The following is a 26,358-nucleotide window of genomic DNA, read 5'->3' as shown; positions in this document are numbered from 1 at the left end:
TCCTCCAGACGCGATGCTTGACATTCAGGCCAAAGAGTTCAATCTTGGTTTCATCAGACCAGAGAATCTTGTTTCTCATGGTCTGAGAGTCCTTTAGGTGCCTTTTGGCAAACTCCAAGTGGGCTGTCATGTGCCTTTTACTGAGGAGTGGCTTCCATCTGGCCACTCTACCATAAAGGCTTGATTGGTGGAGTGCTACAGAGATGGTTCCATGACCAAGGCCCTTCTTCCCCGATTGCTCAGTTTGGCCGGGCGGCCAGCTCTAGGAAGAGTCATGGTGGTTACAAACTTCTTCCATTTAAGAATGATGGAGGCCACTGTGTTCTTGGGTACCTTCAATGCTGAAGACATTTTTTGGTACCCTTTCCCAGATCTGTTACCCGACACAACCCTGTCTCTGAGCTGTACGGACAATTCCTTCAACCTCATGGCTTGGTTTCTACTCTGACATGCACTGTCAACTGTGGGACCTTATATAGACAGGTGTGTGCCTTTCCAAATGTCCAATCATTTGAATTTACCACAGGTGGACTTTAATCAAGTTGTACAACATAATACCTGTTGTATTCGGCGCATGTGACTAATTTATTGTTTTTGTTGTTGATTTAATCTCAAGGATGATCAATGGAAACAGGATGCACCTGAGCTCAATTTTGAGTCTCATAGCAAAGGGTCTGAATACCTATGTAAATAAGGTATTTCATATATATATTTTTTTATACATTTCTAAAAGCCTCTTCGCTTTGTCATTATGGGGTATTGTGTGTAGATTGATGAGGGAAAAAATGTATTTAATCGATTTTAGAATAAGGCTGTAACGTAACGAAATGTGGAAAAAGTGAAGGGGTCTGAATACTTTCCGAATGCACTGTATATTCCAACAAGATCACAATGAACATTAAATGTTTCCTACCTTGTCAAGGTTTTGATTGATGGTGAAGTTGTCTCTCTCCAGAACTTCCAACATCTCTTGACTCCCCATGTACATAGCATTGGCTGAAATAAAAGAGGAAAAACAAGCCATATAATTAAGCTGTTGTTATTACACTCGATGGCCAGTTTATTAGGTTAGGGTTAGGTTCATGAAACTAGGGCAATGCTCGCTATATAAAGCAGGCAGACAGGCATTAAAGCATTCAGTTACTGTTCGATTGAACGTTAAAATGGGCAAAACGAGTGACCTAGGAAACTTTGAGCATGGTATAATCGTTGGTGCCTGGTGTGCCGGTTCCAGTATCTCAGAAACGGCCGGCCTCCTGGGCTTTTCACACACAACAGTATCTAGGGTTTACCGAGAATGGTGTGACAAACGTAAAACATCCAGTCAGCGGCAGTCCTGTGGGCGAAAACAGCTCGTTGATGAGAGAGGTCGAAGGAGAATGGCAAGAATCATGCAAGCTAACAGGCGGGCCACGAACAGGCAAATAACGGCGCAGTACAACAGTGGTGTGCAGAACGGAATCTCAGAACGCACAACTCGTCGGTCCTTGTCACGGATGGGTTATTGCACCGGGTTCCACTCCTATCAGCTGAAAACAAGAAGAAGTGGCTCCAGTGGGCAGGCGATCACCAACACTGGACAACTGAGGAGTGGAAAAACATTGCCTGGTCCGACGAATCCCGGTTCCTGTAGCATCATGCTGATGGCAGAGTCAGGATTTGACGTAAGCAGCATGAGTCCATGGCCCCATCCTGCCTGGTGTCAACGATACAGATGGTGTAATGGTGTGGGGAATGTTTTCCTGGCACACGTTAGGTCCCTTGATACCAATTGAGCAACATTTGAACGCCACAGCATATCTGAACATTGTTGCTGACCAGGTGCATCCCTTCATGCTACAGGGGTCCGACCGGGTACTAGATGGGTGTACCTGATAAACTGGCCACTGAGTGTATAACACTGTAAAAACACACAGACAGACATGTAGTATCACACAGGCATGTGTAGTATCATTGTTTTAACATTCAACAAAAATTCAAAGGAAAGAGTACGAGGACTAAGAAATCAGAGATGAATGTATCTCACCCCCCCACTAACTCCCAATTATCCATCTCAATCTTACACAGCTGGAAAATATAATGGGGGAGAAGGGGGGACATGGATGGCTCATTGGATACCAGAAATGATAACGGTAAAAATGTGAGTGAAAGATGGGGAAAACCCTCCCCAGAGAGCAGTGTAACTCAATGCCTTTGATTCTACGTTCCATTACATTTCCCTTTCAGCAGCATGTACTTTTTATTAAAAACATTAGTCGAGGGACACTCTTTTTTTTTAAAGCTGCACTCGCTGGAAAATGTTGCTGCTATTTCAGAAGTTTTGAGAGTCCATCAATAATTCAGACACGCAAGCTGCACGCACACAAACACACACACACACAAAATCATCAAACTGAATAGCTAATTTCTGCTCAACACAATGATTCAAGGAAATGTTCAGTGAGAGTTATCTCTAGGCTGTACTCAGTGGGTGGTTGGGGAGGAATACATGGATGAGAAAACTGTTAATATCCTGTACGAATATCCTCCTGTCCTATGAGTGATCACTCACGCCTATCTCCTCTGCCACGGTCCCTTTCTGGATGAGGTGGTGGCAGTGGGGGGTTTGTGTGTGTGTGTCTGTGTGAGTGTCTGTGTGTGGAAGGGGGAGGGGGGATTCAGGTCCCCATAGCTAGCCACTCATATTTCCATCTTTTGCTGTTCCGAGGAGGAGGAAGCGAGGGTCCGTTTGCAAATCTCCACCACTTGTGCGCATATTAATCATATTCTGTGAGCGGCGTCGCCTTGTATTGTGGAGTGCCGGCTTTGAAGTGCTTTGTACCTGGCACAGGACTGGAGCGAAAAAATGCTTTTCTTACTCCAAAGGCCAAGGGTGAGAGGCAGAAAGAGTGAAAGACAAAAAGTTCCAAGTCTGTAAAGAGGGTGTGATTCTTTCATTTAGCACTGGTTTGTTTAGTCTTTGAGGTAATTTCCTACATTTTGAGGGCTTAGCCCAGGGTTGTAAGGCAGCTTGTACGTCTCCCAGAGATCCCGGTGAGTTGGGGGTTTCAACAGCGTCACAGCAACAAGAGGGACACACTTAGCTCTCTGATTTATGCTGCAGAGGGATGGCCAACGGGAGAGAACGGCCTAGTGAATGCAGGCATTGTGTGTGTGTCAATTTGTGCAAAAACTGTGCGACACACTGCAACCTGAAGGATCTCAACAGATGTGCTGCACATATGTTTCTAAAATACAGTCTCCCTTGAAAATGAAATCAAAATGTGATATTATATTACCATCTGGCTATTGAATAAGCAATTCAATTGTACATCCAAGATGAGTCAATCATAGCTTCTGTGAGACTGTGCTTTCAGACACTCAAAAGACAGGGGGGGGAACTATTATAGATCGAATGATAGGAAACATTGAAACCTCACCGTAACCCTGTCTCAATCAACATCTAGCTGTCTAGAAAAACTCAACCAGTAACTCCTGTTTGTGAGCCATCTTGAGGTGCTGCCCCGGGTCTTTATGAGCTACTTCCTACATTCCACACACATTTTTAACTATCTCCGTAAATCTTCACTCTGTAAAATCCAGCTTTTTCTGAGTGTGTAAATTACTTCATGATAGCATCCCCTTGGTTCCAAAGGTCTTTAACCTTGTCAAGCTGAATACTTTCTCTTCCCACCATTGTATAATTACTCATAAATGGTTAATCTACTTCCATTTAGTTACACAGCCTTACTGTTGCCTATGGAGCAATACTACATCAAAATAAAGGTTTCCAGCTTATTCCTCTTTGATGGTATGCACATTTGACAGTGTGGCTTTAAGTAAAAAATGTATTGAGTATTACACCAAGGAGGTTCACCGAAACCAACTAGATCCTGTTTCAGGTAGATGTTTTACTATTTTGAGAGAATATACAGTACTGTATATGGTGATATAGGAGAAACCAACCTCAAAGCAAATACACCTTGATTTCAAAGCCTTTAGGCATTTGGGTTGGGTGATGTTTGATCTCTCACAAATGGCCAGTTATCTGCGTATTATGACAGAAAACAAAATCTGTACCCCCTTCCTCCGTGCGTAACCATGGTGACTCATGTGTACCAGCCGATATCAGCAATATTATGTTTAAAATATTCTGTTTACCCCAGTCACTCACATGTCAAGTTTGAACATAGTAGCCTCTAGGCTACGTTCCTGGTCTTTCTGTAACACACGACTGAGGACAGAATCATAACTTGAGGAAGTCAAGGTAAATCATGCATCAATGTCAATGGAAGACTTGTGATGCAGCTTGAGTTACATGTAAGTAAAGATGAATTAGAGCAGATGGGATGATAAAGAGAGTGATAAATAGGGATGATAAAGAGTAATAGGAAGTTAGGAAGAGATAGATGTGAAGAAATGCATGTAAGGAACTTAGCAAGAGAGAGAGAGAAACAGAGTGAGAGAAAGAGAGAGAGTGTGTGTGTGTGTGTGTGTGTGTTTGTGGAGGGGGGGGGGTTGGTGAGAGCTAAGGGGAGGGAGAATCCAACCTGTCCATGAGATCTGTTGGAGGAGACATCCCCAGCTGTAGCAAGCTCCCTTATCTCTAGCAGTGGAGTTGGGGGGTGGATGGGGGGTTGTACTTGGTAGGGCATGGCATTCCAGCCCAATTTACAGATCCTCACACATGTGGCTCGTTAGCGACTGGCTGAGGAGATAAGACCAGAGAGAATCAGCAGCACAGATCCCAGATCAGATTGAAACCACTGTCTCACTGCTGCTGCCATGACTAATAAGTAGCTACAGTGCCTTACTATAGCGAAACACTCCCACCTGAAACAGGCTGAAACAGGCTATCATCTTGCTGTTTTTGTGAGGTTTTAATCTACCTGTAGCATAACATTGATTTTATAACGTAGAAAATCTCATGCAATCAGCAAAGACCAGTGCGATGAGGAAGTTGATAAGTCCAGTCACCTTTACCCTGTGTTTAGGTAATGATGGCAAAACATTACACATATCAAAGAAAGTTAGTGCAAGACTTTCTCTTCGTGCTGCACATCCCTCTTCCCAGTATGGAGTACGTGGAGAGGATATTGTTCACTGTGTTACTTGGACTTCCTTAAGAAGAAAAAAGGCCAGTCTCCCTCCAGCTGAGTGATGACATTGCTCTACCTGGGGCAAGGTTGCCTGCTTAGAGTAGTTTAATCCCCTTCCTGCTGTGCTCCTGATGTATGTGCTGCTAACTCTGTTCCACTTGGCCCCTGAGTCTGAAGAGACAGGCTGTGGAGTCAGTCTCTGACTAGATTGCCAACTCACCAGCAAACAGAGGATGAATACCAGCAACAAGCAAAGGCATGCAGGAATGAGAGAACAATGAGATGTGTTCAAATAAGCTGAAGAACAAACAAATATTGTATTCCAAGAGACAGATGGGTGGGATGGAGTGTCTGTGACACAGTTCAGCTAATAAGTAAGCTATACTTACTAAATAAATCAAATGAATACTTCAAACAATACAGTGTGAACAAAATTCTATATATTTCGTATTGTATAAAAATTGGCATTAGGCTACAATTTATGGTCAACTCAATTGTCTAGAGCAGTACAAGCTAAGAAATGGGGTACAGACTATTGCTTTCCCTTCAAAGCCGTATAAGAATGGTGGCGGCCTGTGACTGCTACTGCTATTGAGCACCCAGAACCCTCCTTCAGCACCAAAACACCAACGTTCTCTGCTTCTTCTTCTTAAAAAAATAAAATAAACGCTGAAATGTACGCAGGAAATTCCATCTAATCGCAACATGTTTTGTTAATTAGGCCTGTCAACTGGCCATTTAATATATACTGTATTTAACACATGACAGAGAACCATCTGTAGCCAAGGGCCAATGTTCAATAGCGCAACACCAATAAGGAGCAAAAAAAAAAGTGTAAAACTATTAAGAATTGAGGTTGTTTAAAGGCTTATTTAACTAGTCCGAATATAATTAATTGTGCAGGAAAAAGCAAAGCATTTTGACCATGAGGGAATAAAAATTCAAAAAGAAAATGAAAGGGAAGTGCTAATGATTAAAAACATGCTCAGCAGAGGCAAGAAGAAGAAGAGGCTTTCTGACCTCACAGGAGAGACTGAGGGCATGGCTACTTGGCTGCAGAGACCTTTTTTGGCATAGGCCCTCAGGTCGCCACAACATCAATCTCTCCCCTCCCAGGACAGACGGTGGGGGAAAACACAGCGCACTTCAAATCCGAGGGAAAGAGAGAGTGAGCTTTCCTCCACTCTGTGCAGGAAGGAGGGATGGCTGGCTCTTCTCCTCCTCTAAGGAGCGGTCTTAATTACTCCCGCTCATACCCATACCCCAGCAATCATCTGGCAAATAAAGAGGAGGGGATATATTCTAGGAGTTCTTAATAAATAACATATAATCTCTGACAGTGAAATATGCCATCCTCCTCTTGGCAGCCACTCCCGGCTGGGATTATCTTTGCTTTATATAAACCTAATTACAAACATCGTATCTCCTGATGCTACAGTAATGTATGCCTTCGTTTGCCAAAACGGAGATACTTTCTTTCTTCTTTCAAAAGACTGGATAAAGCAACATGAGATTCACACGCAACGTTTTATGGGGGAAGTCACTACTGGATAAAAGAGAACACTGAAGGAGAATATACACATACAGTTGAAGTCGGAAGTTTACATACACTTAGGTTGGAGTCATTAAAACTCATTTTTCAACCACTCCACAAATTTCTTGTTAACAAACTATAGTTTTGGCAAGTCGGTTAGAACATCTACTTTGTGCATGACACAAGTCATTTTTCCAACAATTGTTTACAGACAGATTATTTCACTTATAATTCACTGTATCACAATTTCAGTGGGTCTGAAGTTTACATACACTAAGTTGACTGTGCCTTTAAACAGCTTGGAAAATTCCAGAAAATTATGCCATGGCTTTAGAAGCTTCTGATAGGCTAATTGACATAATTTGAGTCAATTGGAGGTGTACCTGTGGATGTATTTCAAGGCCTACCTTCAAACTCAGTGCCTCTTTGCTTGACATCATGGGAAAATCAAAAGAAATCAGCCAAGACCTCAAATAATTCTAGACCTCCACAAGTCTGGTTCATCCTTGGGAGCAATTTCCAAATGCCTGAAGTTACCACGTTCATCTATACAAACAATAGTACGCAAGTATAAACACCATGGGACCACGCAGCCGTCATACCGCACAGAAAGGAGACGCGTTCTGTCTCCTAGAGATGAACGTACTTTTGTGCGAAAAATGCAAATCAATCCCAGAACAACAGCAAAGGACCTTGTGAAGATGCTGGAGGAAACAGGTACAAAAGTATCTATATCCACAGTAAAACGAGTCCTATATCGACATAACCTGAAAGGCCGCTCAGAAAGGAAGAAGCCACTGCTCCAAAACAGCCATAAAAAACCCAGACTACGGTTTGCACCTGCACATGGGGACAAAGATCGTACTTTCTGGAGAAATGTCCTCTGGTCTGAGGAAACAAAAATAGAACTGTTTGGCCATAATGACCATCGTTATGTTTGGAGGAAAAAGGGGGAGGCTTGCAAGCCGAAGAACACCATCCCAACCGTGAAGCACGGGGGTGGCAGCATCATGTTGTGGGGGTGCTTTGCTGCAGGAGGGACTGGTGCACTTCACAACATAGATGGCATCATGAGGAAAGAAAATTATGTGGATATATTGAAGCAACCTCTCAAGACATCAGCCAGGAAGTTAAAGCTTGGTCACAAATGGGTCTTCCAAATGGACAATGACCTCAAGCATACTTCCAAAGTTGTGGCAAAATGGCTTAAGGACAACAAAGTCAAGGTATTTGAGAGGCCATCACAAAGCCCTGATCTCAAACCTATAGAAAATCTGTGGGCAGAACTGAAAAAGTGTGTGCGAGCAAGGAGGCCTACAAACCTGACTCTGTTACACCAGCTCTGTCAAGAGGAATGGGCCAAAATTCCCCCAACTTATTGTGGGAAGCTTGTGGAAGGCTACCTGAAACGTTTGACCCAACTTAAACAATTTAAAGGCAATGCTACCAAATACTAATTGAGTGTATGTAAACTTCTGACCCACTGGGAATGTTATGAAAGAAATAAAAGCTGAAATAAATGATTCTCTCGACTATTATTCTGACATTTCACATTCTTAGAATAAAGTTGTGATCCTAACTGACCTAACACAGGAAATTTTTACTGGGATTAAATGTCAGGAATTGTGAAAAACTGTGTATAAATGTATTTGGCTAAGGTGTATGTAAACTTCCGACTTCAACTGTAGTTGTGTGCATGTACAGACTATGGAAATGATAATATAGACAGACATGGACAGACCAAAGTTTGATTGTCTTTACATGGACAGGTTAATCATTGTAGTTTGACAAAGCTTGACTTCACTGGTTTCCCCTTCTTATTTGGCTCTGAAGTGAAATTAAACTGAATAGAACAGAGGGAGAGACTCACCAGCGGTGTCCACGTTAATGAGGCTAACAGTAGGCGGCACGGTCGAGTGGTCCAGTGAACGCAGCCCTCTGAAGACCAGCTTCACCATGAAGGCCTTGAGTACATCAGGTAGAAGAGAGAGGAGGAAGATGGGCAGGTAAGCCACATAGCGCAGGCGGCACAGCAGCGGGGTCATGACCCTTCCCTGAGGGGTCGCCGCCATGCGCTCGATGGTGGGGAACAGCATCACTGACTTCACCACCTGCCCAAGAACGTGTAGAAGAAAGGATGTTAGCAATACCCAACTTAAACCTTCTTCTATGCATTCATTCAGTCTGTGTGTCTTACAATAAATGTAGAAGTATAGATATTCCATGACATTCACAGACCTTCACCTGTCTTCAGCTTTTTATGGCTTCAGTTTTAAAGATGGACTATTGCACTTTTTGGGCATCATGTTTTAATAAATACGATGAATTTTTTACAATCTGCAGATATCTTATTGCAACATTCAGTCTAGAGTTAAAAGTTCTGTGCAACTCTAATGTTATGCTACACTAGTGCTGCCAGGGGGCACTATGTGAAGAAGGAGTTGCTTAAGTGGAGGAGCAAAGGCATAAAAGACAAAACAGATGGAGAGAAAGAGAGACAGAGACACAGAGAGAGATAGATAAATAAATAAATAAATAAATAAAGATATTATTGGTGAGAACAAGTGTGGCGGAGTAGTAGAATGAAAGCGGTAAAAGCGATGAGAGGTCCAGGAAAAGAGAGGGCGTGACATGGGCAACGCATGTGCTTACATGAGCTGGAGAACAAATAAAGGAGAGGAGAGAGAAAAAGTGAAAGAGAGAGAGATAGATATATAGATAGATAAAAAGAGAGTCAAAGAGAGAAAAGACACCAGTCCTAGGAAACAGGAAGCACCTGCCCCTGTTTGGCCAGCAGAAGGCTGGAAGAGTGATAAACCTCAACATAACAGTCAGTCATCGACCCAGAGAGAGCAAGGATGTGAATATTATCCATCCTTTGTGGTTGATGTATTTCTCCTTCTCTTACCAGTTCAAAGCAGGGATTGATTAACTAGATCCAGAGATCCTTATGGGGACCCGGGGGTTTAACTCCTTTTCAAGGACTGCACCAGGGACATAAGGGATGGATGGAGAGGTGGGCGGAAGGATAGGTTTAAATTTAGGGGTAAAAGGGGTGAAGAAGGGGAAATAGAGAGACAAGGAGGGAGGAAGAGAGAAAGGCCATCCTCCAATGTGAGTGAAACACTAAAAGACTAAGGCCAGGTTGGCTGTTTTTTTTTTACATGGGGAGGGGGGCAAGCAACCATATATTAAGAGATAACATAATAGCATGCTTTAACAGTGATCTACTACTGTGAAACCTGTGATGTTCATAGTTAACCACAGTATGAGTCATAATACCCATAAAACCTAGCGGTCAAACACGGAAATGGTTCCAATCGTTTTTCCACCATTCATTTTATCTATTGTGGATTTTACAAACACTTAAAATAAGCGCTGTGTTTCGTGTAGGCTTACCCTGGCATGACGTTTTGATAACCATGTAAATCTGACTCGGGCAAGGTGACTTTTATCAATATATTCGCCTATATTTACCACCACCAAAATGAAATGCTAATTAGCTGCTAATGTGGCTATCATACAGAAGTAAAAATGAATGTCTCAAGCTTCACATCACTAGGCTGGACAATAGAACGAGTCAAAATTCACCCAAGGCTGAAAAACGGCAAAAGAACGTTGGCTAAGCTGGAACACTAGAGTGAGCGCGAGCCTAGCGTGAGCCTGTTTTGACTGGAGTGATTCTTGGAATTCCATTTCGCCTAAATGGCACAAAAAAAATTATCCCTTTTTATTTGACCACTACTATCTGTTCGTCGGACGAAACTGGAAAAAAACTACTTGTGTAGAAAGTAAGCATCCGCACCTCTATGGTGTCAACTGTGCTTATGTCTGCATAATGAGAAAGTAGGGAAAAAAATGAAAACTTCTGACTATTTCTGGTCTAGTGATTGATGACAACCGAGATCGCTGCCCAGACTTACATAATTACAAAGAGGAGATTCTCATGACTAAAATGGTGCCCGACTTGAAAAAATCTAAATATACACAGTGAGATATTTGGTGAAATAGACCGGCATGCCTCTCCATAGGAAAACAATGGGGTGAACTCAGTGTTCCAAGGACAAAAAGTATTTTGGGGCTAGCATTTGATGACAACCAAGCTCGCTGCCCAGATTTACATAATTAGAAAGAGGAGATTCTCATGATTAAAATGGCGTCCGACTTGAAAAAAAATCGAAATATACACATTGCGAGATATTTGGTGAAATAGACAGACATGCCTATAATTCCCCTATAGGAAACAATGGGACGACCTCAAGAGTTCCATGAGTAATTTTTTGTTGTTGTTTACATTTTATCTACCAACAACGTGAGCAGGTCTCACTGCCAACAATAGCGAAGCAGGCATTGTGACGTAGAACAATAAACTGGGAATAGAATGTTCGGAAGGCGAGTTGGTGCCACGGTGCTCAATAGAACTAATAGGAGCTGGCAGGGTGAAAAATGCCCTAAAATAAGGCCCGTTTTTTTTGTGATTGCTTCTTAAAGATGGCAAGCAGCTGGGAAATATGGTCATATTAAGAAATTGGGCTCCACGGCAGATGCAATGAACTAGTTTTTATCCGAAAAAAGCGTTGTAATGTGTCCAGCCTAACATCACTCACTAGGCCATGATGATCTGGAAGAGACTGCCGAATCGAGGCAAACGTAAGAATCTTTGGATTAACTATCTAATGTTAGCTACATTTTATAATTAATAAATTGGCTAAAGTTGTTTAAAGAGACAATTCTGTGAACTGTCTTGGGCAAGTTCTACATTGAAAATGCCTTTTATTTAGTTAGCTAGCTCATGGTTAGCTAGTTAGCAACATTAGCCTGGTTACATGACTACATTTACGTACAAAACAAGCTTTTTTTTGTAGCCAATGGGTGTGCCTAAGTCTTATCACCTCTCAACTAAACTGAACAAAAATATAAACGCAACACGTAAAGTGATGGTCCCATGTTTCATGAGCTGAAATAAAAGATCCAGAAATGTTCCATATGCACAAAAAGCTTATTTCTCCAAAATGTTGTGCAAAAATGTGTTTACATCCCTGTTAGTGAGCATTTATCCTTTGCCAAGATAATCCATCCACCTGACAGGGCACTCTAAAATGTGCAGTTTTTTCACAACACAATGATGTCTCAAGTTTTGAGGGCACATGCAATTGGCATTATGACTGCAGCAGAGCTGTTGCCACAGAATTGAATGTTCATTTCTTTACCATAAGCCTTCTCCAATGTTGTTTTAGAGAATTTGGCAGTACGTCCAACTGGCTTCACAACCGCAGACCACGTGTAACCACGCCAGCCCAGGACCTCCACATCCGGCTACTTCACCTGCGGGATCGTCTTGAGACCAGCCACCTGGACTGCTGATGAAACTGTTTGTTTGCACAACCCAAAAAACTATCTCAGGGAAGGAAGCTCATCTGCGTGCTCGTCCTCCTCACCAGGGTCTTGACCTGACTGCAGTTCGGCATCGTACCCGACTTCAGTGGGTAAAAGTTTACCTTCGATGGCGACTGGCACGCTGGAGAAGTGTCCTCTTCACGGATTAATCCTGGTTTCAACTATACCGGGCAGATGGCAGCCAGCGTGTATGGCGTCATGTGGGCGAGCAGTTTGCTGATGTCAACGTTGTGAACAGAGTGCCCCATGGTGGCGGTGGGGTTATAGTACGAGCAGGCATAAGCTACAGGCAACAAACACAATTGCATTTTATCGATGGCAATTTGAATCCACAGAGATACTGTGATGCGATATTGAGGCCCATTGTCATGCCATTTGTCCACCGCCATCACCTCATGTTTCAGCATGATAATGCACGGCCCCATGTTGCAAGGATCTGTACACAATTCCTGGAAGCTAAAAATGACCCAGTTCTTCCATGGCCTTCCCTGTGGCTCAGTTGGTAGAGCATGGTGTTTGCAACGCCAGCATGGTGTGTGCAACGCCAGGGTTGTGGGTTCGATTCCCACGGGGGGCCAGTACAAAAAATATATATATATATTAAATATATATGTTTTTTTAATAAATCATTATTTTTTTTTAAGTATGAAATGTATGCATTCACTACTGTAAGTCGCTCTGGATAAGAGCGTCTGCTAAAATGACTAAAATGTAATGTAAATGTACTCACGAAACATGTCACCCATTGAGCTTGTTTGGGATATTCAGGATTGACGTGTTCGACAACGCGTTCCAGTTCCCACCAATATCCAGCAACTTTGCACAGCCATTGAAGACGAGTGGAACAACATTCCACAGGCCATAATCAATAGCCTGATAAAATCTATGCGAAGGAGATGTGTCACGCTGTATGAGGCAAATGATGGTCACACCAGATACTGACTGGTTTTCTGATCCACGCCCCTACCTTTTTTAAGGTATCTGTGACCAGCAGAAGCATATCTGTATTCCCAGTCATGTGAAATCCATAGATTAGGGCCTAATGAATTTATTTGAATTGACTGATTTCATTATATGAACTGTAACTCAGCAAACTCTTTGAAATTGTTGCATGTTGCTTTATATTTTTGTTCAATGTAGGTAAGCTCTTTCAACCTGAAACACAATTATATATAAATGCATGCTCCACTCTCAAGTTGGAGTTGAACTTGTTGACTGATGCCATGGCGGTGGCTGCTAAGAAGAAGGGAGCAGCTGCGAACCAGAAGGCTGCAGCCAAGGCAGCACTGGTCCACACCTGCCCTTTCTGTCAGTGAGTAGTATTGGTTGGTACTGTATGTGCCTTTAGGTTCCTCTCCATGTGCAGGCTATTGTACTGGCCTGTGTGGTACAGTCTTTCATATGGGTAGTAGTTTGTTGCAACGTATTGCTTAGTTTATCATTTGTGTCAACTTCAATCTAAGCCACAAATTGTTAACTTCCTCCCTTTTGTATTTTAACTTTATAGATGCAGACCAGAAGACATGCAAGCAGCACTTTGAGAGCAAGCATCCCTAAATGACCACACACACTCAAATGGACCTATAGCTGGGGTAAGATTCTTCCATCATTCACACATAGTAGACATAGTGTAAACCACCATGTTGTCAACAAAATGCTGTCCTCAAATATTAATGTGTATTGTCTATGGCTCAATTTGTGGAAATACTGTAATCACTCATTGTAATTGTCTTTAATATTGTGATTCACAGACACACAATGACCACGATTTTAATGCTGCAACTGAGATGGAATGACGCAGAGGGACACACACTGAGACCCCGAGTATGACTGGACATGAGCCGGATACTTGTGACAACAACCTAAAAGGGATGCAGAAGCACTCCAGCACCTCATTTTATGTTTATTCCATGGGAAACTATTGCTCTAGATACCCTTTATTCCACACTATGCCTTTTCTGCCCCATGGTCCCTCAACTTCAGACACTTTGGAACTCTCTATCTTATCTCTATTAGCCCCCCTACCTTCACCCATATTCCCTATGCTGCTTGTTTCACTTGTTCTTCTCCTGATTTGATAACATCACCAATCCTCCACCAAATTTCACAGTGGGTGTGAGACACTGTGGCTTGTAGGCCTCTCCAGGTCTCGCATCCACTGTGAAATTTGGTGGAGGATCGGTGATGATCTGGGGGTGCTTCAGCAAGGCTGGAATCGGGCAGATTTGTCTTTGTGAAGGACGCATGAATCAAGCCACAAACAAGGTTGTCCTTGAAGAAAACTTGCTTCCTTCTGCTCTGACAATGTTCCCCAACTCCGCAGATTGTTTTTTCCAGCAGGACAATGCTCCATGCCACACAGCCAGGTCAACCAAGTTGTAGATGGAGGACCACCAGATCATGACCCTGTCATGGCCAGCCCAATCTCCAGACCTGAACCCCATTGAAAACCCCTGGAATGTGATCAAGAGGAAGATGGATGGTCACAAGCCATCAAACAAAGCCGAGCTGCTTGAATTTTTCGCCAGGAGTGGCATAAAGTCACCAAACATCAATGTGAAAGAATGGTGGAGAGCATGCCAAGGCGCATAAAATCTGTGATTGAAAATCAGGGTTATTCCACCAAATATTGATTTCTGAACTCTTCCTAAGTTAAAACATTAGTATTGTGATGTTTAAAAATGAATATGAACTTAGTTTCTTTGCATTATTCGAGGTCTGACAACACTGCATCTTTTTTGTTATTTTGACCAGTTGTCATTTTCTGCAATTAAACGCAATATATTTTTATTTGGAATTTCGGAGAAATATTGTCAATAGTTTATAGAATAAAACAAAAATGTTCATTTTACCCAAACAAATACCTATAAATAGTAAAACTAGAGAAACTGATCATTTTGCAGAGGTCTCTTAATTTTTTCCAGAGCTGTATATGCATTGTTTACAATTTTGATTTCCTTAAAACAATGTAATTGTTTGACTTCAGGTGTTTGACGAATTGATGGGTGACTAGGTGCATTCTTGTCAAATAAATATGCTTATTCATTCATGATTATAGATACATTTTGCAATGAGTTAATTTGGCTTTGAATCTGCAACAGAACATGTCAAAACGTTAGTTCGGAATTGCTTTAATACACCATGAATTGACACCATGAATTGAAATAGATTTCACCTTATTCATATAGTTGGCAGAAATTATAAGGGATTAAATAAAGACTTCCACCGGCTGAAGAAGAGGATCTAGTAAAATAATGGTATGTTGCTAATATCATCTATGTAGGTAGCTAGCTAGCTATATAGCTTCTTCAAAAAAATTTTTTTATAGTATTCATTGCACATTATAAATATCTTCACTGCTACTAGGATAGTATTCTGTACAGGACACAAGACTAAATGCATAAATAAGACAACAAATATTAGTTTGTAAAATAGTTTGTTTGTAAAATAAAATATGGAAGAGTAAATAAAAACAAAATCAATATATCTTTCATTTTAGATCAAGGTAGAAAGTAGCTAGCTAGCTGACAGCAAAGGTGTCAGCTAGAGATGGCTTGCAGGGGGTTGCAGGGATTTGCAGTCTTACGCTAATTAGCATTTTCTAATCTGAAAGTAAATAGAGACGAATGTATTGATAAAAAAGTCACCTTGTCCAAGAGAGATTTACAAAGTTATCAAAAATTCACGCCAGGGTAAGTTTACACAAAACACAGCCCTTATTTAAAAGTCTTTCTAAAATCCACATTGGATAAAATGAATGGTGAAAAAACAGTTGTAACCATTTCGGTGTTTGACTGCTATGTTTTATGTGTATTATGACGTGTCCACTGTGGGGCTCAATCAGAGGCTCTCCCTTTTAAAACAATCAATGCTGCTTCATCATTAATCTTCCAATTTCATGGCCCGCTTTGGCAATACTTCAACATTATGTACCAACGTAGCCTTGTAACTATAGATTAATGGAGATGTTGAAAGATACCAATATGTGGTAGTGTGAGTGTGAGCGTGAGAGAAAATGTAGTATGTTTGAGAGCAAAAGAGAGACAGAGAGAAAGAGGGTGGGCAGAGGGACACAGGTGAGCTTTGATGTGTAAAGCGGTAGTTTTGATGGGAAGCAGCTCCTCTTCCAGTGGAACAGAGGAATGTTCTAAAGACTAGAAAGAAGAGGCTGGTGCTTAAACACGGAACAAACTGCATAGGCTCAGACACACCCTATGAAAGAATAATACTAACTAACCAATATAATAACTAATAACACAAACAAAACACACCCAGACAACCACACACATGCACAGACAAACACACTTTATTCTTCGGTCTCTTCCTCTCCCTCTAACACACCTAAAGTGCCTTCAGAAAGTAGTCATAACCCTTGACGTATTCAGCATTTTGTTGTGTTACAGCCTGAATTCAAAATTGATTAAGTGGATTATTATTCTCAACCATCCACACCCCATAATGACAAAGTGAAAACATGTTTTAGAAATCTTTACTAATTTCTTGAAAATGAAATACATAAATATCTAATTGACATAAGTATTCACAAGACTGAGTCAATACATGTTAGAATCACTTTTGGCAGCGACTACAGCTGTGAGTATTTCTGGGTACGTCTCTAAGAGCTTTGCACACCTGGATTGTACAATATTTGCCACATTATTCTTTTCAAAATTCTTCAAGCTCTGTCAAATTGGTTGTTCATCTTTGCTAGACAGCCATTTTCTAGTCTTGCAAAAGATTTCCAAGCCGATTAAAATCAAATCTGTAAGTAGGCCACTCAGGAACATTCAATGTGATCTTGGTAAGCAACTCCAGTGTATATTTGGTCTTACCTTTTAGGTTATTGTCTTGCTGAAAGGTGAATTTGGAAAGCAGACTGAACCAGGTTTTCCTCTAGGATTTTGCCTCTGCTTAGCTCTATTCCTTTTCTTTTTATCCTAAAAAACTTCCTAGTGCTTGCCAATGACAAGCATACACATAACACGATGCAGCCACCACTATGCTTGAAAATAAGAGTGGTACTCAGTGATGTGTTGTGTTGAATTTGCCCCACACATAACGCTTTGTATTCAGGACATAATGTTAATTCCTTTTCCACATTTTTTGCAGTTTTACTTAAGTACCTTATTGCAATCAGGATGTATGTTATGGAATATGTTTTATTCTGTACAGGCTTCCAACTTTTCACTCTGTCATTTAGGTTAGTATTACGGAGTAACTACAATGCTGTTGAGCCATCCTCAGTTTTCTCCCATCACAGTCATTAAACTCTAACTGTTTTAACAGTGACCATATTTCCGCCACACCGGCGGTCACGAGTCATGATGGCAGTCAAATTCCAGGTGACCGTTTAGTAACGGTTATCAGGCTTCTCCAAGCTCTAATGCTGCTGATGGCTATTATACCAAACTTGCTAACTGCCTGGTACTTAGCACTCTATTGTCCCTCTAATGACTCTGACATCAATACAAATGTAATCAAAAATCAAATCAAGCTCATGTTGCACAACATTTCTATAGGCTATGCAATTGCGTGAGAAAACAGAGTGATGGCCTCTATTAAAAAGAGGAAGATCCCATCAGCTTTCTATAGGCTAGGCCTACTATATTTATTTCTCAACTTTCCTAATATTAAGCAGATTGCTTCTCTTTACAACAGGAGTATAGCCTACCTGGCTGGCATGAAAAGGAACCACGGGAAAAGTGTCCTCCATTCGCTATTGAAGTGCATAGATGACATGTATTTTATTTCTTTCGCTGCCCCCCATGCTTTTTATGCAACTTTTTCAAATCATAGTCGCACACCTCATGTAGCCTAGCCCATAGGCCTATATGTTTTGATAAGGTTTGTATCACAACTAAAGTGGCCAAATAACTACTTAAAATGAAGCACATTAATCCGCTTTACAACGGGTGGGGAAGACAAAGGTGCATTTTTATGGTGAACATTATAATAAAAGCATTACATGCACAGTCGCATTTGTGGTCACTTTTGAGAATGGTGTTTTCCTGCTAATGGAATATTTGCGCTTATAGCCCATTGCCGTGTGAGCATTGCTGCGCTTATAATGTGAAGCCATTTTAAGCTAAACATTCTCATCTGTTGCGTCAGGCTCGTTGCTTAAAACTGGGTTTTAATGCTAGTGGTTGTATTCACTTGGGATCTATCGCATCCCATAACTGTCCCAGACTTTGTTTGGAATATTTATTTCTCACACGGAATAGAATAGGTCAACCTTTGTACTATGGGGGATAGTAGATTGACATAGGCTAGTGCTTTTACTGTTCGTTAGGCCTACTCATCTTGTTGGCTGACGTAAAAAAAAGTAAATGTGGACAGTTCTTCCAACATCTTCAATATGCGCCTCGGAAATGGATGAGGACGTGCGCAGTTGCGTGCCCAATGTGTCTGTCTTCACTTGTAGCCTGTGAAAAAGACCCAATCACATGACAGAGAGCCATGTGAGTGAGAGGTGCTTCGGCACACACCCGGGAAAAGGGAACTATAATTATTATATTCAGCCCAAGCGCACAATGGCTACTGGCCGCAAAAGGCATGGATTTTTTTAGGGGGCGTTACGGCCACACAGAGGGGATGCAGCCAGGAAATTCGAGGCATTATCAAGTGCTTGTCAAATTGTGAATGAGAGACTGATGAAGTGTGTACAGCCTGTGCAAAAAAACAAAGCAGAGCTCATGCCTTTCATGTGACTTTTTTCAAATCATCATTAGTCGCATCATGCAGCCTTAAAATGTATTACAAATCAAAACATATAGACCAACATTTGTATCACGACTAAAGTTAAATAAATAACTCTAAATTAAGATATCGGAGTACCTGTTTTTTGTTAACGCTCAACACAGAATAGCTGCATGTGCGCACTCCCTCAAATCGTTTGGAGAAAATATCCTATTTTGTTCAGCTATGTTCAATTGTATTCTTCATAATATAAAATAATATAAAATAATGCCACGGAATTCTAAGCAAATCTTGTCTGCTTAATGAACTATGAACTAGCACACAGTCATATGGCATAGCCAGATCAGGACCTAACATAAGGACAACTCAAAGTATGCTATTCTGTTCTTCTGAAATTGACTACATTTTCTTCATATCATGTTTCTTTAGACCTGTCTAAAATAAATAATGGATTTATTGTGATAGTGTAGGCTATATTAGATGGATTTATTCGACTTTTTAAAATGTAGATGTTCCAAAGGTCTGCATCAGTGGGTTGTAGGCTATGGGTGGAAGCCAGGAGATGCTTAATGTCTTTATGTTAATTAACGGTCAATTACCGTGAGACCGGCAGTGATTTGCTTGACAATCACCGGCTGACAATATTTCATGACCGCCACAACCCTAGTCTCATGGTGAAATCTCTGAGCAGTTTCCGTCCTCTCCAGCAAATGTTAGGAAGGATGCCTGTATCTTTGTAATGACAGGTGTATTGATACACCATCTAAAATGTAATGAATAACTTCACCATGCTCAAAGGGGTATTAAATGTCTGCTTTCTTCTTACCCATCTACCAATACATGAACTTCTTTGCGAGGCATTGGAAAACCTCCATGTCTTTGTGGTTGAACCTGTGTTTGAAATTCACTGCTCGACTGAGGGACATTACAGATAATTGTGTGTTAAATACTATTATTGCACAGAGTGTGTCAATGCAACTTATGATATGACTTGTTAAGCACATTTTTACCCCTGAACTTATTTTGGCTTGCCATAACAAAGGGTTGAATACTTATTGACTCAAGATATTTCAGCTTTTCATTTTTAAATAACTGTGTAAAAATGTCTAAAAACATAATTCCACTTTGACATTGTGGGGTATTGTGTGTAGGCCAGTGACACAAAATCTCAATTTAATACATTTTAAATTCAGGTTGTAACACCAAAATGTGAACCGTTCCATGAAGCTAGGCATATGTCGCACATCACTACTTCACAGGAGAGGCATTTGAACATTTTGGCAGAAATTCCTTCTGGAACAAGAACTGCGAACTTTAATGTGCCTTAATAACAAACTTGCATGCCATCTGTAAATACGAATAAAATTGTTAAGCCACAGAAAAAGACAGGAACCTTCCCGCTAGCCATGATTGATTGAGATAATGGATTGGCTGGACATGCCGAGAGATGAGTTTGGATAGGTCTGCCATGTAGCATGCTTCTGTCTATAACATGAGCTGCTCAATATGTGTAGATAATCCATTCTACCGCAGATGTTTTGAAAGATATCCCGAAGAACTGCAAAAGTGTTGCTACTACTCACAACTGAATTTAAAAGGCACTATCAACAACGATTTTGTGGGAAAAGTTCTGATGGACTATTCTGGAGGATGATCGTGCAATGCTGACTCTCTCTGGCTCTGAAAATGAACTAGACATTGTAGAGTCTTCTCATGAAAGTGATGGGGAAGATACGGCGATCATCAGTGTTGTTGTCATGGAAGAGGTTGACCGAGTTTTGAAATCAGTGGAATGTCCGGTGGAAGCAGAGTATGATTGCAAATGCGGTGGGAGTCGAAAAAAGAACAAGGATGGCTGTTGTATAAAACACCTGTCTCTGGATTACATCTTCAAACTAAGGGCAACCATGGCATCCATGACAGAGAGGGAGAAGCGTTCATTCATGTATACGGGTAAGAGTATAGCTACATTTTCAGCTATTATAAGTTTGACATTTTGTCAGAAAGTCGTTTTCATTGCAAGTTAAAGCATACTGTTAGCTAACTAGCTAACATTAGCTGGCTGGCTCACTAGCTAATGTTAGCTGGCTGGCTCGCTAGCTAACATTATGTGTATGAGCTGTGTAGTAATATTATTTGCATTTCAGAAAGCCATTTGCATTGCTAGTTATAGCCTAATGTTAGCTAGCTGACATTGAACATAGTTGGTTAGCTAAGGGCAACCAGGGAGAGGGAGAAGCGTTCATCCATGTATACGGGTAAAAGTCTAGCTACATTTTCAGATATTATGGTGCTTTCAAGACAACTGGGAACTCAGCAAAATACGAGGTCAAATCATGGCGTCAGTGATCTTCAGGTCGGAAAGTGGGAGCTCTAGAATGAGGCAAGAGTTCCAGAGTTGGAATTAAGATGACAGTTCAAAACGACTTTTCCCAGTCGGGGCTCATTTTTGGCCAAGTTCCCAGTTGTCTTGAATGCGGAATAATACATTCCTAATTTTGTCAGAAAGCCATTTGCATTGCAAGTTAAAGCGTACTGTTAGCTAGCTAGCTAAGGTTAGCTGGCTGGCTCACTAGCTAACGTTACGTGTATGAGCTGTTTCATATCTCAGAAAAATATTTGCATCTCTAGTTATAGCCTAATGTTAGCTAGCTAGCTAACACGGAACCTAGTTGGTTAGCTTTAGCTACCTGCAGATTCATGCATTGTGCATGGTACACTACATGACCAAAAGTATGTTGACACCTGCTCATTCCAAAATCATGGGCATTATTGTGGAGTTTGTACCCCCTTTTCTGCTAGCAGCATCCACTCTTCTGGGAAGGCTTTCCACTAGATGTTGGAACATTGCTGTGGGGACTTGCTTCCATTCAGCCACAAGAGCATTAGTGATGTCAGGCACTGATGTTGGGAGATTAGGCCTAGCTCGCTGTCAGCGTTCCAATTAATCCCAAAGGTGTTTGATGGGGTTATGGTCAGGGCTCTGTGCAGACCAGTCAAGTTCTTCCACACCGATCTCGACAAACCATTCCTGTATGAACCTCACTTTGTGCATGGGGGCATTGTCATGCTGAAACAGGAAAGGGCATTCCCCAAACTGTTGCCACAAAGTTGGAAGCACAGAATGGTCTAGAATGTCATTGTATGCTGTAGCGTTAAGATTTCTCTTCACTGGAACTAAGGGACCTAGCCCGAACTATGAAAAACAGACCCAGACCATTATTCCTCCTCCCCCGAACTTTACAGTTGGCAATATGCATTTGGGCGGCGAGCTTTACACCACTCCAGCCGACGTGTGGCATTGTGCATGGTGATCTTAGGCTTGTGTGCGGCTGCTCGGCCATGGAAACCCATTTCATGGAGCTCCTGACGAACAGTTCTTGTGCTGACATTGCTTCCAGAGGCAGTTTGGAACTCGATAGTGAGTTCCAAACCGAGGATAGACAAATTTTACGTGTTACGCACTTCAGCACTCAGCGGTCCCGTTCTGTGAGCTTGTGTGGCCTACCACTTCGCAGCTGAGCCGTTGTTGCTCCTAGACGTTTTCACTTCCCAGTAACACTAACAGTTGACAGGGCCAGTCTAGCAGGGCAGGAATTTGATTAACTGACTTGTTGGAAAGGTGGCATCCTATGACGGTGCCACATTGAAAGCCACTGAGCTCTTCAGTAAGTCCATTCTATTGCCAATATTAGTCTATTGAGATTGCATGGCTGTGTGCTCAATTTTATACACCTGTCAACAACAGGTGTGGCTGAAATAGCTGAATCCACTAATTTGAAGGGGTGTGCACATACTTTTGTATATATAGTGTAGTATGGGTTGGGATTACAGGTCTAAACTGTAGTGTTTACACCTTCAGAATCCTGTGCATGTGACAAATAAACTTTGATTTTATTTGATATAGTGTGTGTTTACCAGAGACGGTAATGTGAAGAACAACATGACCTGCACCAAAGTCAGATTAGGATATAGGCCAAGGACTAGATAAAGACTATTTTTACTATTACTTTCAGCACTTTTAGTCTTAATCTTTGATTGTTTACTACACTACCGTACTCTGTTTAGCACATGGCCTCAAATGTGAATCCTAAAAGACATGGGTGGGGCTAAGGCTTATGATGGTGTGAGCAATGCTGAATGGGTGTAGACAAAGAAGAGCTCTCCAGTAGGTGTACCAAAACATTCACGGGCCAAGTTTATCAACTTTCAAAGAAGAATTACTTTCCCATTGTTCCTTAACTGCAGTGTTTGATATAACATTTTCTAGCTCTGAGTCTATACTTTCATCCAATGTAAAAAAAACACAATTTAAAATGTTGCTACATAGGACTGAATCAAGGTGTTGGGTCACAAATGTGGAAAAAGTCAAGGGGTGTGAATACTTTCTGTAAGCACTGTACACAAGCTTCATGTCTTCCCTTCAATTACTGCTTGTTTTCTTAGGACACACACGACCAGTCCCTGTGGCCGGGTCAGAAGAGTCCTTGAACCTGCAACAGCATCTGGCTGTACTGTGCTGGACAGAGGATGGACGAACGGAGTGGACTTAAGATGTCCCAGTGAAAAGGGCTGATTTCTAAAGACCTGAGCTCTAAATGTGACAGAGCAGGAATGTTAATGTTTTACAGATGCACCAGAGCTGCAGCCAACAGGACACGTACATTTCACTTGGGTGTATGTTCAGTCTGTTTCGTGAAATAAAACACGCACGCATGCACACGTACGTACTGTTTACTGAAGTCAACTCCTGAAGTCAAACTCCTGAGACAGTGAAACATTTGTAAAGAACACACAAGCTCAGAGAGGTACAGCTTTACCCAGGAACTAAGGAAACCAAATGGTTTTCCCGAAATGGGAACAATTTGTCAACGACTAAACCTTCCAGCATTAGCTGTTTTATAGATATATTACCTTCCTTTTTTTATTGTTGCTGAGTTGAGAAATGAAAGGAGTAGGAAAGAGAGAAGGAAAGTTAACAGAAGGTTCTGGGAACAGCATGGAACGTTGGTCAGGGGCTTTCAGCCCGCCCTAACACACTCTGTAACGAGGTCCAATGGACCGACAGGCCACGCAGTGCCAGGCCAGACCCAGCGCACTGTTAGACAGCAGGTGTTCCTCTGGTCGTAAAACATTAGTGTACAGGCCACCTGGCCATGGAGCGTGTGGAGGGCCTTGTGCAGCCCATGTGCAGCCGCTGCTGTTAAGTGACAGAGTGTGGGTTAAGGGCTGCACTAAAGCTCTCCTCGCGTACCTCTCTCGCACCTCATAAGAGAGAAGTAGCCTGGGGACTGCTCAGGCTCCATTGATATGCCCAAACTCCCTGCTATAGGCCTGCTTCGTGGATTTTCTGACTAGGAAAGAGGAGGGAGCTGGAGACAGGGAAGGATGGAGTTGACCTAAGGGCTCACTCTCCAGTCTCCATGGCGTATGATGTGGTGTCTACGTGTGTCAGCTGTCTCGGCTGGTAAGTGACATCAGGTGGAAAGTACAGTTATGGAAAGCTGGACCAGAGAACATATGTGGGGATGACAGGTAGATTTGTGACGACACACTTATGTAGCCTATATACTTACTTAACATGATAATGATAATGATAATGATAATGATAATAAGGTCATAATTTAATGAATAATCCTGATCACAGAGAAAGGTAATGAGAGGTCAACCTTTTTCTTGCTCTATAGAAACGCCTTCATTATCAAGATGAAAGACAAAAGCAGATTCAAATGTTTCAATATGTATTCATTTATTTATCATTTGTAGATGTAATATTCCCATCAGGCTGATGAAAATGATCCAGTTTGTAAAACTTGCCAGAGCCCACCCAAACAGTTAACAAGCCATCAATATTCTCCATTACACTATTAGACTCCATTACACTATATAGGGTGTGTACATTGTATATAGAACCTCTAGAGCAGGGGTCAAACATGAGGCTCAAGGGACATTTTAGGACCCCACTTGTTTAAACTGCTTGTTAATGCAGTCAAGGCAATTGCCAGATTATGGTGTTAAGTAAGTATATAGGCTACATAAGTGTGTAACAATGTACTTTTTTGTCGTCACCAATATGCAGCCCTCCTGAAATGTGGCTTTACAGAAATGGCCCCAATGGCAAAATTACTTTGACACTCCTGCTGTAAGGCACTGAACAGCTACAGAGCTGCATTAATGATACACATATCTCCATTAAAAGGCATTCAAAACATTTCTATCCATGTCCAACCCATGTCTCCAGTCACTCAACATTTGAGGCGTGGTACACTACCTTGGCCATTACTCTCTTAGTTTCAGCATCCACCCTAAAACAGTGACAAAGACTTCATAGGGCTACTACGGTACTGATGATAACTCAGTCCCATAGGAAAGTACATTTCCATTTCTAACTACCGCCTCACATTCCCATGTGAAAGATGTTCTGAGCCTGGTGGAGATGTAGAGCCTGGCTTTGCGAAGTCAAAACCATGAATAATGGGTGTGATAAAATGTTGCCATTCAACAGAAACAGCTGGGGCAGTTTGAGCACCTAGGAAAAAGTGAGATTTTAAGGGCCTCCCAGATCTGACGTCTTTCCAGAGGCTTGTGTTTTGAGGCCTTGTCACCATTTGTCATCACATCATAGTTTCTAGAAGAAATTCTGAAGATTTTTTGGCAAAGATGCCTTCTGGAACATGTGAAGTTTCATGTGCCTTATTAACAGACTTGTATGCCATCTGTAAATACAAATAAAATTGTTAAATTACGAGCCTACTTGGTTTAGCCACAGAGAAAGTCAGCAACCTTCCCGCTAGCCATGATAGGCTGAGATAATGAGCAGGCTGGACATGCCGAGTGATGAGTTCGGATTGGTCTGCCATATAGCACATTTCTGTCTATTTGAGCTGATCAGTATGTGTACAATAGGTAATCCTGTCTAATGCAGTTTTTTTTTAAAAGTATCACGTAGTAGAACTGCATAAGTGTTGCTCTCTACTTTCTGGAGGACCGAGGTTTGAAATCAGTGGAATTAGAGTATGATAGCTAAGGAGATGGAGAAAACACCTGTATCTGGATTACATCTTCAAACTAAGGGCAACCATGGCATTTGTGATAGGGAGAGGAATACATCCATGATATTACACGTTTCTAATTTTGACAGAAAGTAATTTTCATTTCAAGTTAAAGTGTACTGTTAGCTAGCAAGCTAACGTTAGCTGGCTGACTTGCTAGCTAACGTTACGTGTATGATCTTATTATTCGTATCTCAGAGCCATTTGCTTTGCTAGTTATAGCCTAATGTTAGCTAGCTAACATTGAACCTGGTTGGTTAGCTACCTGCAGATTCATGTAGGGTAGAAACATCATGAGTTGGGATTATGGTTCACTGTTTACCTAGCTAGCTACATGTCTTCACAAAAGACTCCACTATGCAAGTATCCATTTCAATAGAATGTCACTGCGACAACTGTTGATAGACGTAGCTGGTAAATTCGCTCTGGCTATCTACTCTGATTTCAGAGCACTCTCGTCTGAGTGTGCCAGAGCGCAAAATAACTGAAACATTTACGAACGCTCAACACCTGTTGAATATGGCTGGTGTCGGTAAACTTTGGCAAAAAAGCATAAATTGTTGCCAGCAGCACAGTTGCACTCACCAAAGCTCTGGAT

General features: G+C 41.6%; 1 protein-coding gene across 2 annotated transcripts in view; it reads right to left on the bottom strand.

Annotated features, from left to right (window-relative positions):
- Positions 1 to 26,358, bottom strand: part of ldah (lipid droplet associated hydrolase) — a 68,330-nt gene that overhangs the window by 4,731 nt on the left and 37,241 nt on the right. For both annotated transcript variants that reach the window (XM_029729899.1, XM_029729900.1), the window contains exons 5-6: positions 8,483 to 8,723; positions 914 to 996 (exon numbers count right to left, since the gene is read on the bottom strand). In XM_029729899.1, the coding sequence (XP_029585759.1) occupies positions 914 to 996; positions 8,483 to 8,723 (324 nt within the window). The remainder of the gene's footprint in view (positions 1 to 913; positions 997 to 8,482; positions 8,724 to 26,358) is intronic.

The sequence above is a fragment of the Salmo trutta genome, chromosome 33 (assembly GCF_901001165.1).
Source record: "Salmo trutta chromosome 33, fSalTru1.1, whole genome shotgun sequence".
NCBI lineage: Eukaryota > Metazoa > Chordata > Actinopteri > Salmoniformes > Salmonidae > Salmo > Salmo trutta.
This window is presented reverse-complemented; position numbering and strand designations above follow the sequence as displayed.